Here is a 21,479-nt window from a genome sequence, read left to right on the forward strand (position 1 = left end):
TTTCTTTCTTTCTTTCTTTCTTTCTTTCTTTCTTTCCTCTTTCTTTCTTTCTTTCTTTCTTTCTTTCTTTCTTTCTTTCTTTCTTTCTTTTTTTCTCTCTTTCTCTTTCTCTCTCTTTCTTTGAGATGGAGTCTCACACTGTCACCCAGGCTGGAGTGCAGTGGTGTGATCTTGGCTCACTGCAACCTCCGCCTCCTGGGTTCGAGTGATTCTCCTGCCTCAGCCTCCTGAGTAGCTGGGATTACAGGTGTCTGCCACTGTGCCCAGTTAATTTTTGTGTTTTCAGAGAAACGGGGTTTCACTATGTTGGCCAGGCTGGTCTCGAACTCCTAACCATGTGATCCACCTGCCTTGGCCTCCCAAAGTGCTGGGATTACAGGCATGAGCCACTGTGCCCGGCCTGTTTGACTTCTTATATTTATTAGGACATTTTACAACTGAGAATAGAAGTTTATAGAAAATTCATGACAAGTAAATAATTCTTGTCCAGCAGTAATGCAAACATTTTAAGTCTGGTGGTAAAGGGAATCCCTGAGGTTATAGTTTCTTGCTTTATAGGGCATTTACTTGCCTTGTCAAATTCATCTCAGCATTCCTTTGACCAACTACCTTCAAATTCTCTTTTGAACTGTTCTTAATGTTTCTACGGGTGTCCTCCTTTACTAAAGAATCGATGCAAGCTTTGACATGTGTTCATTTTACATCTGTTTGAGAATCATGTTTTTTAGTTTTTGAAAATTGGCCTTTACCACCTTCCTAAATTCTCTGTGGTTCCAACTCAGTGGCTACATTGCGAACAAGAAAGGGGGTGGGAGATGGCGGATAAGGTGACCAAAAAGAGAATGGCACAGAGGGCTTTCCTGCACGAGCCTGGGAGCCTTGATGTTTGCCTCATGTCGTGGCTTGTCCTGGACTCCCAATGTACCTACCAGCTACAGTGCCAGGGCACTGGGTGTCTTCTGAATGGCACTGAACTGCAACACTGAATCATCACTGAATTGAGGCCGCAAGCAACAGGGCTCCTCCCCAGCAGGGAGAGGGGACTGCCCAGGCTTCTCTCCTGGCCTCCCGATGTCCATAGCTGAGGAGGGATTGCTTCCTCCTCTCCCATCCCCTCACCCCATAGGCCTAGTAATGATGGGGCCTGTGACTGTCACCGATAGCTGGCCACCCCACGTACACATTTTGTTTGAAATTAAACACATGACCAGGATGGTGGCTCATACCTGTAATCCCAGCACTTTGGGAGGCTGAGGCAGGTGGATCACAAGGTCAGGAGTTTGGGACCAGCCTGACCAACATGGTGAAACCCCGTCTCTACTAAAAATACAAAAATTAGCCGGGTGTGGTGGCAGGTACCTGTAATCCCAGCTATTCAGGAGGCCGAGGCAGGAGAATCGCTTGAACCCGGGAGGTGAAGGTTGCAGTGAGCCGAGATTGCGCTATTGCACTCCAGCCTGGGTGAAAGAGCGAGACTCCATCTCAAAGAAAAAAAAAAAGGAAATTAAACACACGCACACACACGTGCACACACGCATGTGCACACGCGTTCTACATATGCATTCAACTCAATTTTTAAAACTACTTTGTGTCCCATTCATAGAATAAAACTAGTCCTCTGAAGAGCTCCGTCTTGTGTTTATCCTGCGGTTTAGCCCAAATTTAAGAAAAACTATGATGTATTGTACTACTGGGTCCTGTATCTACATGTAAATTATCACATCTAATCCTCACAGCCTCCTTTGGAGGGGGGTAATGGTCCGTTTTACTGATGAGGGAGCTGAGGCTCCGTAGGGCTAAACAGCTTGCCCAAGGTCACACATGGTGCATGGGACAGGGCCAGCCAGCTGGAAACCCAGGTTTGTCTGATGCTGGCCAAGCTCTTCCTTGGTTTATCACGATTTGCTCCTCCGTGGTCAGAGCTGATAGGGTCTCAGAGACTGTGGGGTCTCCCCTATGCCCTCCTCAGATGGGAAAACAGACTCCAAAGCCTGTCCCAGAAAGGAAGATGCAAAATCAGGACTCAGGCTGGGCGCTGTGGCTCATGCCTGTCACCCCAGCACTTGGGGAGGCTGAGGTGGTGGATCACTTGAGGTCAGGAGTTAGAGACCAGCCTGGCCACCATACTGAAACCCTGTCTCTACAAAAAAGAAAAGGAAGGAAGGAAGGGAGGAAGGAAAGGAGGGAGGGAGGGAGGGAGGCAAGGAGGGAAGGAAAGAAAGAGAAAGAAGGAAAGAAAGGAAAGAAGGAAGGACAAAGGGAGGGAAAAAGAAATGAAAAAGAGAGAAAGAGAGAGAAAGAAGAAAGAAAATGAGGACTCAGAACAATCGCTCACACCCTCTGAACGTGACACCCTCTGGACACCTAGAAGACTCCCCTCTCCCCCACCAGGCTCTCCTTAGAAATATCTGCTCACAGGTCTACAGTGGATGGCACCCTCAGGAGTCGGGAAATTGGCGTCCACATTTTGGCCTTTGGGCGGGCCCCTCTCTGTTGCAGTCTCAGTCTTTGTGTATGCAACATGGGCCAATCTGGGGGAGTCTTTGAAGAGACAAAGACTGGTGAGGCAAGTAACTTTATAAACGCACAGAGTGCCCAGAGGTGACATGGCAAGGCTCACTGGAAGCTCCGGAGCCAGACTCAGATCCAGCTCTTGTCCCTTCCATAGCCTGTCACCTTGGGTCAATTTCTTTCTTTCTTTCTTTCTTTTTTGAGGCAGAGCCTTGCTCTGCCGCCAGGCGCCAGGCTGGAGAGCAGTGGCACAATCTCGGCTCACTGCAATCTCCGCCTCCTGGGTTCAAGCAATTCTCCTGCCTCAGCCTCCCGAGTAGCTGGGACTACAGGCGCGCGCCTCCACGCCCAGCTATTTTTTTAGTAGAGACAGGGTTTCACCAGGGTGGTCTCGATCTCTTGACCTTGTGATCGGCCCGCCTCGGCCTCCCAGCGTGCTGGGATTACAGGCGTGAGCCACCGCGCCCGGCTTCTTTGGGTCAATGTCTATGCCTCAGTTTCCTCATACATGAAATGGGGGTCATAATAGGATATACTTCACAGAGTTGTTCTAAGGGTTCGAGGGCTTGGGAGTGCCTGGCACATAGTGATCGCCCAGTAAAGTGAGCGTTTAGTGCAGGGTTAGCCTCAAGGCGTTGCAACCCCAGAATACCCGGGGTCCCCCAGGCTCCGTCCGCTCCCGCAGGCCCCGCCCCCTCCCCCGCTCAGTCCCGCCTTCTCCTCTCCAGGTCCCGCCGGCGCTGCGCGCCCGGGTTCCTCCCGCCACCAGGGGGCAGCGGCGCTGAGGGCGGCCTTCTGGCGGAAGCCGGCGACGCTCTAGGTGGCTGCGGCGGCTCCTCTGTGGCCAGTGGCCGTGGCGCTCTAGCCGGCGGCCGTGAGGGGCGGGCTCTCGGTGCTGCGGCCGGCAGGCAGCGATGGCGGCCGTGCGGGGCCTGCGGGTGTCGGTGAAGGCAGAGGCCCCGGCGGGGCCGGCCCTCGGGCTCCCGTCCCCTGAGGCGGAGTCCGGCGTAGACCGTGGCGAGCCGGAGCCCATGGAGGTGGAGGAGGGCGAGCTGGAGATCGTGCCGGTGCGGCGCTCGCTGAAGGAACTGATCCCGGTACGGGCGAGGGTCGGGGGGCTCGGAGGAGGTCGCAGGGCGAGTGCCCGGCGCCGGAGGGGGCCGGAAGGGGCGGTGGCCGGAGCCCCAGCTGGGGAAGTCGGAGGAGCGGGAGAGAGGGGAGCCGCGCCCTGGGGCCGGGGGCGCCGGTCTGGAGTAGGAACGCGGAGCAGGAGAAAGGACGCCGGGGCGCCGGAAATGGGGGTTGAGGGGGTGGCGGGGAGCTGGGAGGGAGTTGAGGACCCCCCCTCCGCTGCCCCCTCCGAGCCGCGCAGTGCAAGGGGGTGAGTGAGGAGGGGCTGGAGGGATGAGATAAAGGGAGAGCCCTGGGCGGGAACAGAACCAGGACAGCCCCGAAGGAGCTGCTGGGTGGCGCCAGCGCCCAGGTCTCCTGAGGGTCTTGCCCCGGAGGAGTGGGGTCTGTGAAACACGGCGCTCGCTCTTTCTCTTGGGAGTGCGTAGAGCAGCAGACAGATACATTGTCAGCAGCGGAGCTCACTGCTTCTGTCGTGATCAGGGTCGCCCTGACCCCCGCGGCCCCACTGGCACCTACACCGTGGCCCCAGCATCTGACTCAAAACAAAGTGGAGACGACCAATAGACGTCCTTGGTCCCTCCTTCACCACGCTGGGGAAGCTGAGAGGGGTTTTGCTTGTGGCTTGGTGGCTGGGTATCCAGTTCTTAGAGCTGGTCTCAGGCCTGGATGACCCCTCTTAATTTCTCACCTAACATGAACCACTTTTGACCACATGTCAACATATTTAGACTGAAGTTACGGAGAAAGGTTAAGGTATGATCGCCAGAGAGGGCAGACGTGAATGGTTATGATTAACAGCAGTTACATAGTAGATTTACCATTCACTTCATTCACTGCCATTCGCTTCATTGTGTCACTTAAATATACTGGCCGTGCACGCGTACCAGCTCTTCAGGAGTCTAAGTTTCAGACCAGCCTCAGCAACATAGCAAGGCCCCTTTGGGGTCCCTCCTTTCGCTTCTCCCGATCTCAAAAACAAAACAAAACCGAAATAAATATCACTGCTGTTGTGAAGTAGTTGTTACCATTCCTTCAGTCATTCAGTTCAGCGTGTATTTATTTATTTATTTATTTGAGACGAAGTTTCACTCTTGTTGCCCAGGCTAGGGTGCAATGGCGCGATCTCGGCTCACCGCAACCTCCGCCTCACAGGTTCAAGTGATTCTCGTGCCTCAGTCTCCCGAGTAGCTGGGACTACAGGCATCCGCCACCGCACCTGACTAATTTTGTATTTTTAGGAGAGACAGGGTTTCTCCATGTTGGCCAGGCTGTCTCTAACTCCTGAGCTTGTTATTCACCCGCCTCAGGCTCCCAAAGTGCTGGGATTACGGGCATGAGCCACTGCATCCCGGCCTCAACGTGTATTGTTTATCGCATCCCCCACTATGTACCAGGCACAGTCCTAGGTGCCTTGATCAAGATCAAGATCAAACTCCCTCCTGGAGTTTATGTTCCAGGTGGGGGCACAGTAAATAAATAATTTTGTCAGTGTTAAGTAGTGTGAAGAAAGTAAACCATGTTAATGGGATAGAGAGTGCTGGGGGGGTGTAGCACGGGGAGGAGAGAAGGGGAGAGAGTGGGGGGAGGGGGAGTCTGTGCAGAGGGGGAAGTAGAATGTGATAAATAGGATGGTCAGGGAAGTCCTCTGAGAGAGTGACACTTTAGCTAAACTCTAAATGACAAAAGGGAGCCAGCCTTGTGCAGATTGAAAGGGAGTTCTCCAGCAGGAGCAATAACAAGCACAGAGGCTCTGCAGTGGGTCCAGGATTGTTGGAAAGTTGGTAGCACAAATGGAAGAGCAGTAAAAGAGCTCATGAAGGCAGGTAGATACCACGGAGGAAACAGACTCAGAGAGGTCAAGGAAACCACAATGTCCTGTAATTAGTGATCGTCAGAGCCGAGGCTTCAGTGCTCGCCTGGTATTCACATCCCATCCTCTTTGCATTGTACTGTGCCGGTCGGGAGTTCTAGGTGAGGCTGGACCTTCTGCACTGAGGTGGAGGGTTATGCTCCACCTGGTGGCGGGACATGGGGATTTGTTCAGACGAGGTTGGGGAGCTGAGTGTGCCTCATCTTTTGACATTTTCCAAAAAGCCATTAGATTTTCTTTACATGGATACTTTCAGTTGATGCAATTACTTCAGGTTTTGGATAGGCTCTGATCTTCTTATTGGAAGATCTGATTGATAGCATAGAATCACTGGCATGGGGCTTCTTAATAAAAGGTTGTCAGGGGTAGGAAAGGGTTTTGAAAAGAATGACTATTCAAAAAGAACCAGACTGGCCAGGTGCAATGGCTCACGGCTGGAATCCCAGCACTTTGGGAGGCTGAGACAGGCAGATCACCTGAGGTCAGGAGTTTGAGACCAGCTGGCCAACATGGCGAAACCTCATCTCTACTAAAAATAAAAAAGTTAGCTGGCTGCAGTGGCACATGCCTAGAATCCCAGTTACTCGGGAGGCTGAGGCAGGAGAATCACTTGAACCCGGTAGGTGGAGGCTGCAGTGAGCCAAGTTCACACCACTATACTCCAGCCTGGGCTATAGCTCGAGACTCCATCTCAAAAAACAAACAAACAGAAAAACAAAACCAGAGTGGGTGTGATGGCTCATGTGTGTAATCCTAACACTTTGGGAGACTGACGCAAAAGGACTGCTTTAGCCCAGGAGTTGGAGACCAGCCTGGGCAACATAGGGGGGACCCTGCCTCTACAAAAATAAAAAAATTAGCTGGGCGAGGTGGCACATGCCCAAAGGCCCAGCTACTCGGGAAGCTGAGATGGGAGGATTGCTTGAGCCCGGGAAGTCCAGGTTGCAGGGGAGTTGAGGCTGCAGTAAGCCGTGATGCTTCTACTGCACTCCAGCCTGGGCAACAGAGTGAGACACTGTCACAAAAAAAACCAACCAGTCGGCAGGCTGACTTTTATCATGGGTTTTTCCTCAGTTGCTGTCTGAATTTCTTACCCTTCCCCTTTGTGTTAGGACACAAGCAGAAGATATGAAAACAAGGCTGGCAGCTTCATCACCGGGATTGATGTCACCTCCAAGGTAAGGCAGACTGGGATGCCTTTATTCAGGGTGATGAGCAAGTGAACTTAATCAACCTAACCCCTAGTACTTAACACTAAATACTTTCTTTTTTCTTTTGTTGCTGGATTTAAATGTCATACCTGTAATCCTAGCACTTTGAGAGGCCAAGGCAGGTGGATCATTGGAGCCCAGGAGTTCCAGACCAGCCTGGGCAACACAGTGAGACCCATCTCTACAAAAGATACAAAAATTAGCTGGGTATGGTGGCACATGTCTGTCGTCCCAGCTACCCAGGAGGCTGAGGTGGGAGGATCGTTTGAGTCTGAGAGGTCGAGACTGCAGTGAGCTGAAATCGTGCCATTGCCCACCAGTGTGGGCAACAGTGAGACCTTGTCTCAAAAAAACAAAATGTTGTGTTATACAATGATGTCTTCATGCATCCTGAAACTGTGCAGGACAGTCATGGAGAGGTAAACTCACTCTACCTAGATACCTGTATGTAACCATTTCCAAGAAAGTGGCCAGTATCAGGAATGCTTTTTTAAATGGTATGTCCGTTCTTTAAAAAATGTGTACTATTTCAGTTGAAACGAAACAAAACATAAAAAGTGCCTGGCACATAGTAGGCACATAATAGGCTTTATTCCTCATCAGTTGTAGACTTAGAAAAATAGGGCTTCTTGATTGCCTGGCTGTCTGAAGTTTGAAGCCCAAGTCAGAGGAATTATTCTCAGGCTTGTATCTAACGATCGCTATTGCTAGATTACCACCTTCACTGTAACACCTCATAGAGTCAAGCCTATTATTTTCCTTCTACGTAGTCAATACATGTAAGTTGCTTTAATCAGTGATGTTCAATTTTAGACAATTTTTCTGATTTTAATTGTGCTGTTTGGAACAATTTTGTATTACATTTCTGAATAATAGCATATATTGCTGTATGGAATAGGTAAAAGCAAAAATAAAAATATCTCATGCCTACCTTTTTATAGTTTTTGTTTTGTTTTGTTTTTATTTTTTTGTTTTGAGACAGTCTCACTCTATCACTGGAGTTCAGAGCACAATCTCCGCTCACTGCAACCTCCACTTCCTGGGTTCAGTTGATCCTTCTGCCTCAGCCTCCTGATTAGCTGGGACTACAGGCAGATGCCATCACGCTCAGCTAACCTTTTTATAGTTTATCTGTGTTTCAGTGCGTTTCCAGTTACTTAAAGGCAAAAAAAAAAAAAAAAAAAAAAAAATAGAATTGGTCATCTTTTAGACAAGAAAAGAGAATAAAGTGAAAATCTTTTTTTTAGTGTAATTGAATAAGTAGACTGTTCATAATCTTACACCGTTTGCCATGATATGAAACAGGTATTTGGGAGAAGGGTGGTAGTCTCAGAGTTAGTACTTTGTTTCTAAAGGAAGGTAAATTGTTTGTACTGGGAAGACTTCAGTGGAAAAATGGGCATAACTATTGGGAAATAACAGATGTGTTGCTACTTTACCAATCCCCGCAAGGTGTCTGTAGTCAGACCTTCAGTTAGCGTGGCAGAGTCAACATGCAATTAATGAAGGGGGCCGGACGCAGTGGCCCATGCCTGTAATCCCAGCACTGTGGGAGGTCGAGGCGGGCGGATCACGAGGTCAAGAGATCGAAACCATCCTGGCCAACATGGTGAAACCCCGTCTCTACTAAACATACAAAAATTAGTTAGGCGTGGTGGCACACGCCTGTAGTCCTAGCTACTCTGGAGGCTGAGGCAGGAGAATCACTTGAACCTGGGAGGTGGAGGTTGTAGTGAGCTGAGATCGTGCCACTGCACTCCAGCCTGGTGACAGAGCGAGGCTCCATCTCAAAAACAAAGCAAGCAAAAAAAAAAAAAAAAGGCAATTAGTGAAGGGTTCCTAGGAGCCATCAGAAAGAAGCCCACAGGTGGACCTGGGTTTATTTTACCTCCTAGAAGAAACTTATATTTTCCGAGAAGTGTCAATGGTTCTTAAAGATGAAAACTGGTGATTCCATGGACACAAAGCTGGAAGAGGAGAGAGAGGTTTTTTTTTGCTTCAGTGTTATTTTTAAACAGACTAGCTTTCGGGACTGGACTACTCAGGCAGATATAATGTGGAAGAGCGTGATAGGTGTGATTACCATGCCCACAGACAATGAGAAATGGTGGTTGTAGGTGGGCCCCTAGAAATAGCACTGGAATCAGATCTGCTTGCTTACTAGCCGAAGTATTCCAGCAAACCTTTCTGCTTTTTTTTTTTTTTTTTTTTTTTTTTGAGACGGAGTTTCGCTTTTGTTGCCCAGGCTGGAGTGCAATGGCGCGATCTCGGCTCACCGCAACCTCCGCCTCCTGGGTTCAGGCAATTCTCCTGCCTCAGCCTCCTGAGTAGCTGGGATTACAGGCACGTGCCACCATGCCCAGCTAATTTTTTGTATTTTTAGTAGAGACGGAGTTTCACCATGTTGACCAGGATGGTCTCGATCTCTTGACCTCGTGATCCACCCGCCTCGGCCTCCCAAAGTGCTGGGATTACAGGCGTGAGCCACTGCGCCCGGCCACCTTTCTGCTTTTTTGTGCCTCCATTTCTGCCCCTGGAAAATTGGGATGTTGAAATTGTTTCGTTGTAATTTGTTGGCATAATTGATAGTAACAAATGCAATGTCATATAACTTCGTAAACGGTAAAGCACTCTTCATTCAGTCAGCAGATACTCACTGACTTCCTAGTGTATCCCAGGCACAGTGACAGGTGGTGTGGGGTTGGCCATGGTTGTAAGTCACAGCAGTACTAGTGTATGCCCTCCCGGTCATTGAGTGTGAATGTCCAGGTCTCTGCGGAGCTTATTCAGGGTGCAGTGCTGCTTATTTCTTCCTGTGTATTTCAGGTTTGCCAGTGATGCATCGTGATGCACTTGTAATTTAACGTGACTTCGCCATCTTTTACTACTGTAACTTTTTCTGTACTTTCTAGGAAGCAATTGAAAAGAAAGAACAGCGAGCCAAGCGCTTCCATTTTCGATCAGAAGTAAACCTTGCCCAAAGAAATGTAGCCTTGGACCGAGACATGATGAAGAAAGGTACAGGGTGTTTTGGGTGAAATTTTTCCACATTTCCCCAGAGAAGGACTTTTTCCTGCCATTGTCTCATGCTTCTGGCCTTGCGTTGCGTGTCCACTCCTTATCCAAACACTCCTGCGAGAAGGGACCTGTGAGTCTCCATTTCTGAAGTCACCTGTTTAAGGTTCAGATGCTGTCAGCTGGCTCAGATATTAGAGCTGGGAAATAAGAGATTGTCTTTTCTGAGGAGGCCCAGAAAAAGTTACCAGTTAGTGGTGGAGCTGAGATTCAAACCCGTGCTTCTAAGGACCCTTCCTCATTTTCTGCTTTTATCATAGAGGTGTTAATTTTCTTTGCCTTTAAATGTAGTGAATGTGTATCACAGTGAGACCTTCTTTTAGGGGGTTGGAGCAATTTTGAGATTGGTGGGGAAAAGCCATGAACACTTTTATTGATAATCTGAATCTATTGGCCAGGCATGGTGGCTCATGCCTATAATCCTAGCACTTTGAGAAGGCCGAGGCAGGGGAATTACTTGTAGTCAGGAGTTTGAGACCAACCTGACCAGCCTGGTGAAATCCCGTTTACTGAAAAATAACAAAAGTTAGCTGGGTGTAGTGGCGCATGTCTGTAATCCCAGCTACTCGGGAGGCTGAGGCGCGAGAATCGCTTGAACCCTGGAGGCAGAGGTTGCAGTGAGCTGAGACTGCACCACAGCACTCCAGCCTGGACAAGAGTGAGACTCTGTCTCAAAAAAAAAAAAAGAAATCTGAATCTGGTGATAATCCTATTGTCAGAGAAAGCTAAACTAACCCTGCCCTGAGTTTTAAGCCTGCCCTTCCAGTTGCACTTGTGATTTTATTACACTTTTGTGTTTTGTTGGTGTATTTTGCACCCTAGAACTCACCTTGAATTATAGTATAGTCTGCTACAGTTTTCTAAAACAATTTATAAATAAAAGGAAAAATTACTACTTTTTTAGTGAGTCTATGTTCTTATTTATTATTCTGCTCTAATATAAATCCATGAATGCAAAAGGCTTCCCTCTGTGGTGTTTGCACATTTGGGTGTTCATAAAGGGCTCAGTAGGCAGCTTTTCCGAACACACGGTAAAGGCCTCTGCTGTATTGTGTGAGCTTCTGCGACCTTGTTTGGTTGATAAAAGCAAAAGCTCTGTAAATATGTTGAATGAATGAAAGAATAGCTGCTGTTTTTGTGACCTTGCTTCTTGACCAGACACTGTTAAGCACATTGCATATGTCTTTTTTGTTGCTCACAGCAACTCTGTGAGGAATATATATATATATATATATTTTTTTTTTTTTTTGCTTTTTTTTTTTTGGGACGGAGTTTCGCTCTTGTTACCCAGGCTGGAGTGCAATGGCGCGATCTCGGCTCACCGCAACCTCCGCTTCCTGGGTTCAGGCAATTCTCCTGCCTCAGCCTCCTGAGTAGCTGGGATTACAGGCACACGCCACCATGCCCAGCTAATTTTTTGTATTTTTAGTAGAGACGGGGTTTCACCGTGTTGACCAGGATGGTCTCGATCTCTTGACCTCGTGATCCACCCGCCTCGGCCTCCCAAAGTGCTGGGATTACAGGCTTGAGCCACTGCGCCCGGCCTGAGGAATATATTTTGATCCCTATTTTACAAAGGAGGAAGCAGGCTCAAAGTAGTTTAATAAATTGCCCAGGGTTATGTAGCTAGAAAAGGTGGAATCAGGATTCAAACCTGGTTTATCGGACTCTCCAGCCTCGCTCTTAACTCCTTGGCTCTGCTGCTGTTCGGTGTAGGATATGGTGCTAGTGACTGACATGGTGTCCCCCCTCAGTGAGTCCCAACGGCACAGTAGTGTGGAGCAGAGCTGAACTCTAGAGCCGCCTCACTCTTTAACCTGCATGACTCGTTCAGGTCAGAAACACGACCTTGCTTCCCTCGTGGGCGGGGGTTTCTGTTTGAGGAAGTCCTGTGCAGGCCACGTGCTGTCAGGTGCCTGCGCAGTCAGGGTCCTCTCTCACAGCTCTACCTTGAGGGAATCATGGTTTTATCACACCTGTTTGTTTTTTCTTTTCCTCCCTGCTCTAGACACTTATTATCACACCTGTTATCTTCTGGTCCTGAGAGCGTTCCTTGAGGCAGCTTGCCTCTGATATGGTCCATGCCTTTCACTCTGCACATTTGCCCTTCCTTGTTGCATGCCTTGTCTCTGGTCAGGTGTCACTTCCTCCATGAAGCATCTCTGCTTACCCACTTGAAGTGGTTTCTCACCTCCTCCTGGAATCTAGTCTCAGTTCCTTTGTGACTGTGGGTGAGTTCTTGAGCCTTGTTAGTCTCAATGTCCTTGTCTGTAAAATAGAAATACGATACTTAGGATCACATTTGGGGTTAACTTTTAATTAAAAAATTTTTTTTTCCTTTTTTTAAAATACAACTTCAATCTCATGGTTCTAAAGATATTCCTAAAAAAGGCAGTAAGGTCTGCCCTGGGATGTCAGCTGGGGAAGGTTGCTTATTTCAGTCTGTTCTTCATCCAGGAGTCAGCATGGCCTAGGATAGTGTTCCTGCTGCCCGTCTCAGATCAGTTTACATTAGTTGGGGTTGGATAGGTCCCAGGGATAGCTGTTGGTTTTGTTTTCTGAGACGGAGTCTCGCTCTGTCACCTAGGCTGGAGTGTAGTGGCACCATGTTGGCGCACTGCAACCTCTGCTGCCCGGATTCACATGATTTTCCTGTCTCGGCCTCTCGAGTAGCTGGGATTACAGGCATGTTCCACTGTGCCCGGCTAATTTTGTAGTTTTAGTAGAGACGGGGTTTCACCATTGTGGCCAAGCTGGTCTTGAACTCCTGACCTTGTGATCTACCTGCCTTGGCCTCCCAAAGTGCCAGATTACAGGTGTGAGCCACCGCAGCTGGATGAGAGTTACTGTTTTTGTATCTTCCCAGGTGATTTTAATGTGCAGCCGGGATTGAGAACTATTGATTTTGTGGTTATGAGCATGAGCTCTGAAGCCCAGTTACCTGGATTTAGATCTTAACTTGTAACTTTCTAGCTCTGTGCCCTTGGGCAAGATATTTAGCCTCTAAAAATCTCAGTTTCCATATCTGGAAAGGCAGATGACAGGGCTGCTGGGAAACTAACAGAATGTCACAGTTGGTGGAGTGACGCTTGGCACGCAGCAGGTGCCCAGTTAATGTCAGCTGTCATCGTCCTCTGGTATTCTCCACCTTCCCAGCAGTGCTTTCAGTGACCGAGCTTCTTGGGAGAGTGGGGAAATTGGAATAAGCATGTTGACGCCTGCATCCACGCCAGGTGTCCAGTTAGTTCAAGTTATTTGTTGTTAATACCAACAATAGTAATAAAAGATCAGATTTGTCAAATGCTTACTATGTGCCAGTCACTTTGCTGTGTAATTAACTTATTCTGCCAACGGCCCTTTGAGGAAAAGGTGTTTATTATTTCCGTTTCACTGATGAGAAAATTTAAGGTGCTGAGAGGTTGGGAAATGTGCTCATAGTCCCACAGCTCTGTCAGTGGCACAGCTGAGGTTGGAAGGCTGATCTGACTGAAGCCTGTGTCCCTACCTGCCCTGCCAGCATTCAGTCTGGGATGTGCTACACTAGACTATTCTGCATCAAGAGTGACTTGCTGCATTTGAATGACTCGGTGTCAAACAGCTTCAGCCTCCTTATCCCCAAGATCAAAGCTCTTGTGGTTGGAAGAGACCTTGGGTTACCTGCCCAGCGCTGCAGGCCTTTTGGCAAACTTCCTCATGGTCTTTTGGCCTCTGCTTGAATGAATCTTAAGTGATGGCATGAGAACTGTGGGGCAGACAACTTTATTTTTGGATGCTTACTTGTGTTGAGCATTGCCTTCTAGTAATTACTGTCTGTTAGTGACTGTGTGACTCTTAAAACAACACTGAAGTCCTTTTGTATGTGGTGGAAGCACAGGCCCACTGCCTGTTCGCTCAACTTTTCTTCATGTGACGTGACTTTCTGTTTCCCTTCTCTAAACACTTTCCAGTTTCTGAATGTTCTTATGAGGCGAGATGCAGGTTCCAGTTGTGGTCAGATGCGCAGGGAGAGCGGCAGGGCTGTCACCACGGTCTCTGTCTCAGCCACTTCATGGTGTCGCACTCATCCTATATGCAGCTGAAGCACCTAGCTCTTTCCCCAGGAAGTGTGCCCATCAGAACAGTCCTTCACATCTTGTACTTGAGGCTTTAAAAAATAATTACTTTTCAGTGTATTCCTATTAAATTACATCTTGTTGATTTCAAACCTCTGTTTTCAGTCTGTTAATTTTCATCACAACTCTACCTCTCAGCTCGCAGCTCTGCTCTGTCCTGTTCCTCCCCACTGTGGCATGCGTGGCTTCTGTTTCTTCATCTAGTGGGTGGTGATTGGTGGACAGTTATTCCGGTATCATAAGTCTGATTCTATTATCATAAAGCCCACATTTCATTTTACTGTCATGAGGAACGGGATTACATGCCTTAATGAACTTGAAATAGAACACCATCTATGTATTTTCTGAATGTCTTGACCTGGTAATCCTATCAAAAAAGAAATGAGGTTGAAATGAGATTAGTGTGGCTTTCTTCTTCTTTTTTTTAAATTCTATCCAAGGTTTGGAGCTTGTTTTTTACTGAACTGTTGTCATTCCCTATGGGAAAGATTTGGTTATTTATTTATTTGTTCTTTAGAGATGAGGTCTCACTAGTTTCCCAGGGGGGTCTTCAACTTCTGGGTTCAAGCGATCCTCCGCACTTAGCTTCCCAAGGTGCTGGGATTGCAGGCGTGAGCCACAGCACCTGGCCTAAGACTTGGTTTTTTAAGGGATCATAGAACTGTCTAATAAGCTTTTTTTTTTTTTTTTTTTTTAATTTCAGAGGCTGACAGTGAGCTTTTCAATATTCAGTTTGGGAATTTTTCCTTTCTTTTTTCTTTCTTTCTTTCTTTTTTTTTTTTTTAATGAAAACTTCTACAGGATTAGTCCTCACAGTTTTAAGATACTTTTCTCCTTCCCTGCTACTTTTTAGAGATTATTACCTAATTCTGAGATCATAGCTGTGTGTTTGAGTAGTACATTGGGATATAATTCTACACTAGAAGATTTAAATCTATTAAAACTAATTCTTACGGTCTTGTCACCTAACCTGAGTTTTCACTGTTCTTTAATGACAGCTGTCAGTAGAATGACAAAATAGGTCAACAGTTCTGCCTTTTTGCCTTTTTCTCCCCATCATCTTCCCAAAGCAGGTTTTGCTCTAAACAGTTACAAAAACAAAGCTGTCAGCATTTTCTTTTATTTTTTCTTTCTTTTTGAGATGGAATCTTGCTCTTGTTGCCCAGGCTGGAGTGCGGTGGTGTGATCTCAGCTCACCGCAACCTCTCCCTCCTGGGTTCAAGCGGTTCTCCTGCCTCAGCCTCCCAAGTAGCTGTGATTACAGGCATTCGCCACCATGTCCGGCTAGTTTTGTATTTTTAGTAGAGATGGGGTTTTTCCATGTTAGTCAGGCTGGTCTCGAACTCCCGACCTCAGGTGATCTGCCCGCCTTGGCCTCCCAAGGTGCTGGAATTACAGGCATGAGCCACCACGCCCGGCCGCTGTCAGCATGTTTGATGAGCTTGTTCACGCTGGACTATAATCTTTTCTTCATCAGCTCTTTTACAAACAGTTCATGCTCACCAAAGCACATTTGGAAGAGAGAACAGGAAGCCCACAGTCTACCACCCAGACGCAGTCCTTGTCAACATTCTGTGTATTTCTTTCTCATCTCTTCTGGGCATGAACTTCTGTTTTTCCCTTCGTAGTCACACTGCTTTTTTCCTTTTTCCTTGTCAGTCTGTGGTCAGCATTTCCATGTTACTGTATCGCCTGGCATGAGTGGTTCAGATTTGTGCCATTCTCGTCACAGTTCATCTGTCTCCCACATGTGTGCTTTGGCGAGTTGTGGTCACCTAAAATTTGCTACCTTCTCTTTTCTGGGGAACCCCAGGAAATCCTTATTAATAACCGGCAGTGCAATGGTGAACAGAGGCCTAAATGGAGGATGGAAAACAAATATTTATTCAGTCCAAGGGTCTTCTCGGTTCTTGGAGTTAAAAGTCATGATTTTGGAACAAAAAGAGCCTGTGGGAAGCAAAGAGATTGTTTCACAGAAGGTAACAGAAAGCAGGGAGGCCCTGAGTGATGGTAGAGGAAGCAAACTGAGGAGGAGGGAGAAAAAACGTAGATAGGAGACTTGTTGATCTGACTAAAAAAAATTAATCTTAAATGAGACTAGCCTAGAAACAAAGACCAAAAAGTGACAGAAATAATTGTCAAGGGCATTCTAACGTTGTTTTAACATTACAGTGTTAAAGCCAGACCTACAGGTGAAGAAATCCTGAAAAGCAAAAGAGAAAGAATGTAAGGAACAAAATTTCTGGCCTCGGTTGTCTCTTTTTAAAAAATAAAGATGGTCTTGCTGTGTTGCCCAGGCTGGTCTCAAACTCTTGGGCTCAAGTCCTCCTACCTCGGCCTCCTAAGGTGCTGGGATTACGAGCATGAGCCACTGCACCCAGCCTCACATGTGTATTTTAATTTAGAGAATGTCATATACATTCAAAACTTAGGCAGTGGATAATCCTGTTCAAAAGAAGCAGGTAAGGATACAAAAAAAGGAAAAAAATGGAGGCGCTGGGTACAGTGGTGCATGCCTGCAATCCCAGCGCTTTGGGAGACCAAGACAGATCACTTGAGGTCAGGAGTTCAAGACCAGCCTGGGCAACATGGCGAAACCCCATCTCTACAAAAATCAGCTGGGCATGGTGGTTTTTTCCTTTTGAAACAAGGTCTTACCCTGTTGCTCAGGCTGGAGTGCAGTCATGTGATCATGGCTCATTGCAGCCGTAGCCTCCTGGGCTCAAGTGATCCTCCCACCTCAGCCTCCTGATACCTAGCACTACAGCCGCACACCGCCACACCCAGCTAATTTTAAAAATTTTTTGTAGAAAACTCCTGAGCTCAAGCAGTCCTCCCACCTTAGCCCCCTAAGTGCTGGGATTACAAGCATGAGCCACCATGCCCGGCTGGATTCCTACATCTTCTTGGTGTCTTTATCATGTCTAATTTGGGATGTCAGGAAAGTACTCACCTGCATTAGTCTGGCCACACTTACATGGGCTCCTGGTAACACATCTCTTAACTCTTTGAGATTTAAAATTATTACCTGTTTAAAGTTATTAAACACATTTTTTAATTTGTAATTTTTTTTTGTTTGTTTTAATAGAAGTAGTAGCATATATCTGCAGAAGAAAGATGGGCTAAATATTTTTTTTTTTTTTTTTTTTTTGAGACGGAGTTTCGCTCTTGTTACCCAGGCTGGAGTGCAATGGCGCGTCTCTTGGGTTCAGGCAATTCTCCTGCCCCAGCCTCCTGAGTAGCTGGGATTACAGGCACGTGCCACCATGCCCAGCTAATTTTTTGTATTTTTTTAGTAGAGACGGGGTTTCACCATGTTGACCAGGATGGTCTCAATCTCTTGACCTCGTGATCCACCCGCCTCGGCCTCCCAAAGTGCTGGGATTACAGGCTTGAGCCATGGGCTAAATATTTTTAAAATTTTGTTAATAGCATATAAAAACATGTCTGGGAGTAATGGACATTAAATTCTTTTTTTAAATTATTATTTTATTTTTTAATTTTTGTGGTACATAGTAGGTATATGTATCTATGGGGTACATGAGATGTTTCGATACCGGCATGTGACATGAAATAAGCACATTGTGGAGAATGGGGTATCCATCCCCTCAAGTTTTTTTTGTTTTTGTTTTTGTTTTTGTTTTTTGTGACGAAGTCTTGCTCTGTAACCCAGGCTGGAGGGCAGTTGCATAATCTTGGCCCAATGCAACCTCCGCCTCCTGGCTTCAAGTGATTCTCCTGCCTCAGCCTCCCAAGTAGCTGTGGCTACAGGCACACGCCACCACGAATGGCTAATTTTTTGTATTTTTAGTAGAGATGGGGTTTCATTGTGTTGGGCAGGCTGGTCTCAAACTCCTGACTTCAAGTGATCTGCCCTCCTCGGCCTTCCAGAGTGCCTAGCCCCCTGAAGCGTTTATCCCTTGAGTTACAAACAATCCAATTACACTCTTTATGTTATTTAAAAATTTATAATTAAGTTATTATTAACTGTAGTCACCCTATTGTGCTATTAAACAGTAGGTCTTATTCACGCTTTCTACTTTTTTTGGACCCATGAACCACTCCTTGACAGAATTGCCTTAGAGAAGGAAGAGAGAGAAGGAATGTAGAGAGGTAATACGGGCCCCAGTTTCATATGTAATGTTCTGTGTGCCTGAGCTCTTACAAGGAATTAAGCATAAAGCCAGGTAGTAGATATATAGGTATTTTAAATTTATTTTTTCATATTGATATAGTTACATACTTTGCAATTAAGATTAAAGGAGATAATGTACTTAAAATATGTAGTAAAAAAATATGCAGTTGGCCAGGCGCAGTGGCTCCTGTAATCGCAGCACTTTGGGAGGCCAAGGCAGACGGATCACAAGGTCAAGAGATAGAGACCATCCTGGCCAACATGGTCTCTACTAAACCCTGTCTCTAACTAAAAATACAAAAGTTAGCCGAGTGTGGTGATGCACACCTGGAGTCCCAGCTACTCAGGAGGCTGAGGCAGGAGAATCTCTTTTGAACCCAGGAGGCGGAGGTTGCAGTGGGCCGAGATTACATCACTGTACTCCAGCCTAGGTGAGAGAGTGTGACTCCATCTCAAAAAAAAAAAAGTATGCAATCCTGATAAGGCTAAGTTTCCATTTTGACCATAGTCGTGAACCTTTCTCCCTCCTCAGAAGTAACAGCTGTCGTCAGTGTGACTCATCCGAGGCCTGGCTTTTGCTAGGTGTTTGCGTACATAAATATGCACCCTTTGTAAATGTTTTGTTTTGTGCGTTTTTTAAAAATGTCATCACCATGTATGTAATTTTTTACAACTTGTTTTTTCACTCAGTAATGCATCTTAGAATCTTTCTGTGGGGCCGGGCGCGGTGGCTCACGCCTGTAATCCCAGCACTTTGGGAGGCCGAGGCAGGTGGATCACAAGGTCAAGAGATAGAGACCATCCTGGTCAACATGGTGAAACCCCGTCTCTACTAAAAATACAAAAAATCAGCTGGGTATGGTGGCACGTGCCTGTAATCCCAGCGACTCAGGAGGCTGAGACAGGAGAATTGCCTGAACCCAGGAGACGGAGGTTGCGGTGAGCCGAGATCGCGCCATTGCACTCCAGCCTCGGTAACGAGAGCGAAACTCCGTCCCAAAAAAAAAAAAAAAAAAAAAAAGAATCTTTCTGTGGTATATAATTTATTTCATTTTTTTTTTAACCACATAGTATTTTACAATGTGGATAAAACATGATTTATTACCCTGGGAACTACTGGGTTATTAGAAATAGTGCTGCAGCGAGTATCTTTGTGTGAGCTACTTTGTGAATCCAAATGTTTGGGTTTATTTAGGGCCAATACTGAGGAATAAAATTCTAGATCTGTAGGGCATGTGCAAAATCACATTTTTAATAGACACTTACAGTTTGAGTGACGATGCCAATTCATACTCCCACCAGCAGGGGAAGTAGCTCTTCCCCCTACTTCCTGCCAACATTTCATACTAATAAGATGTGAAATCTCTCCATTCAAGTACCGGAGATGTGGGGAAATAAGATGTAAAATCTGGTCAGTGGAAACTGGCATCTTCTTGTTTTAATGCGCGTGTTAACGATTGGTAGTGAAGTCAGCCCATCTCTGCACGTGTGTATTGGCCTTTTGTATTTCCTTGTATGGAAACCACAGACTGATGCCCTTTGCCCATTTTTATTTTGGATTGTCTTTTTTTTAACTGACTTGTACAATTTCTTTACTCTAGTTCCGTGCTTTGACGTATCCACGGGTAGCATCTTTTCTCTTTCAGAATTGTCTCCAGTAATGCACATTTCTTTTTAACGTACATTTAAGAGTTTTAGAATTAGCTAGTTAACTTCAACAGATACTCCCGTGGAGCTTGATATTGCTCTGATTGCTACAGATTAATGTGAGGAGAGGTATCATGTATTTATCAACACCTTTGTTGAATCTTTCTGAGTCTGTTGTGAATTATATTAATGCTCTTGTTCAGGGATAAAAATTAAGGTAGTTTACCTTACTGTTATGTCTCATGCTCTTTTGAAATAATTGTAGTATCTCTCAGCATATTTCTTCCTAAACTCAGGTTATCTGAACTATTAGACAGGAGAACTGATGGGATGTGCAGTTGTGGGTAGGAAAATTCTGTCATCTTTTCTGTGTCTTGTCTTTCCAGCAATCCCCAAAGTGAGACTGGAGACAATCTATATTTGTGGAGTAGATGAGATGAGCACCCAGGATGTCTTTTCCTATTTTAAAGAATACCCTCCAGCTCACATCGAATGGTTGGATGATACCTCCTGTAAGTACCCCCGAGTTTTCTGTGAATATGCTTTTGTTGATGATTTTGCAAGCGTTCTTGCCATCAGAGATGGTGAATAAATTATGGCCCATACCACTCATTCATGTATAGCTTCTGCTCTTAGTCTAGCAGAGAAAACATTGTCCAGCGACGAAACCTGGCATGCCCTAACCAGTCTGCCAGCTCACACCCCGTCAGTATTCCAAGTCAGCCTAGGTGGTGACCAGGACTCTAGGAGGTGGGTTACTGGCATCTGAATCTGGCATACTTGACTGAGGCCTCTTTAACACTCACTTTTCCCAATAAAGGAGAGGATCCAACTACATAGACTTGGGGCTGCATTTTCAGGGCCTTGGACTTTGTCATTGCTACCTTCTGACTCTGCCTGTGTCTGTGACCTACAGCTAGACCAGAATGCTCTTCACACTGTACCAGACCTCTCATTTCTGCTTGCCTTGAACTGCGGGTTCTAGAATGTCAGCTGCTTGCCCTAACCTACGAGCTTTCCAACTTGTGGGCTAACTGTCATTGTAAACTCGCCTCCTTGCTGTCAGTCTGGCCTGACCTCTGCTTACTGCTTTGCTGGCTTCTTGTCTTGACTCACTTCTCGTCCGGCTGTACTTGCTGCCAGCTGGCTGACCTACTAGGTAGCACCCTAGATAGCAGCCTGCTTTTCTTAGCTGCCCTCTTAGGAAGATGTTGATGGAGTGTGTTCATTGAAAGAAGAAACATGACTGAGTGAAACATTTTTCTCCTTTTTTCTTTCTGTTTAACTTACACTATACAAATCAGGAATTGACATACCTTTTTCTATAAAGGGCTGGAATGCAGTCATTTTAGGCTTTGTAGGCTTAATGGTCTCTGTCACATCTACTCAGCTCTGCTGTGGTAGCATGCAAGCAACTTTAAATCATACATCAACTGTGAGCCTGGCTGTTTTCCAGTAGATTTTTCTTTTTTTTCCTTTTTTTATTTTTATTTTTTCAGTAGATTTTTATTTACAAAAACAGGTGCTAGGCCGGGCGCGGTGGCTCACGCCTGTAATCCCAGCACTTTGGGAGGCCAAGGTGGGCGGGTCACTTGAGGTCAAGAGTTTCAAGACCAGTGTGGCCAACGTGGCAAAACCCTGCCTTTACTTAAAAATATAAAAATTAGCTGGGGGTGGTGATGCACACCTGTAATCCCAGCTACTCAGGAGGCTGAGGAGGAGAATCACTTGAATCCAGGAGGTGGAGGCAGCAGGGAGCTGAGAAAGCACCACTGAACTCCAGC

General features: G+C 46.4%; 1 protein-coding gene across 3 annotated transcripts in view; it reads left to right on the forward strand.

The window, feature by feature from the left end:
- The first annotated feature begins 3,392 nt into the window (after positions 1-3,392).
- The window catches only part of NCBP3 (nuclear cap binding subunit 3), a 33,470-nt gene continuing 15,383 nt past the window's right edge, over positions 3,393-21,479 (forward strand). For all 3 annotated transcript variants that reach the window (XM_032270046.1, XM_032270047.1, XM_032270048.1), the window contains exons 1-4: positions 3,393-3,608; positions 6,628-6,693; positions 9,639-9,744; positions 20,082-20,207. In XM_032270046.1, coding sequence (XP_032125937.1) covers positions 3,426-3,608; positions 6,628-6,693; positions 9,639-9,744; positions 20,082-20,207 — 481 coding nt within the window. In that variant the 5' untranslated portion in view covers positions 3,393-3,425. The remainder of the gene's footprint in view (positions 3,609-6,627; positions 6,694-9,638; positions 9,745-20,081; positions 20,208-21,479) is intronic.

This window comes from Sapajus apella, unplaced genomic scaffold, assembly GCF_009761245.1.
Source record: "Sapajus apella isolate SASKATOON/1434 unplaced genomic scaffold, GSC_monkey_1.0 scaffold202, whole genome shotgun sequence".
In the NCBI taxonomy this organism is placed as follows: Eukaryota; Metazoa; Chordata; class Mammalia; order Primates; family Cebidae; genus Sapajus; species Sapajus apella.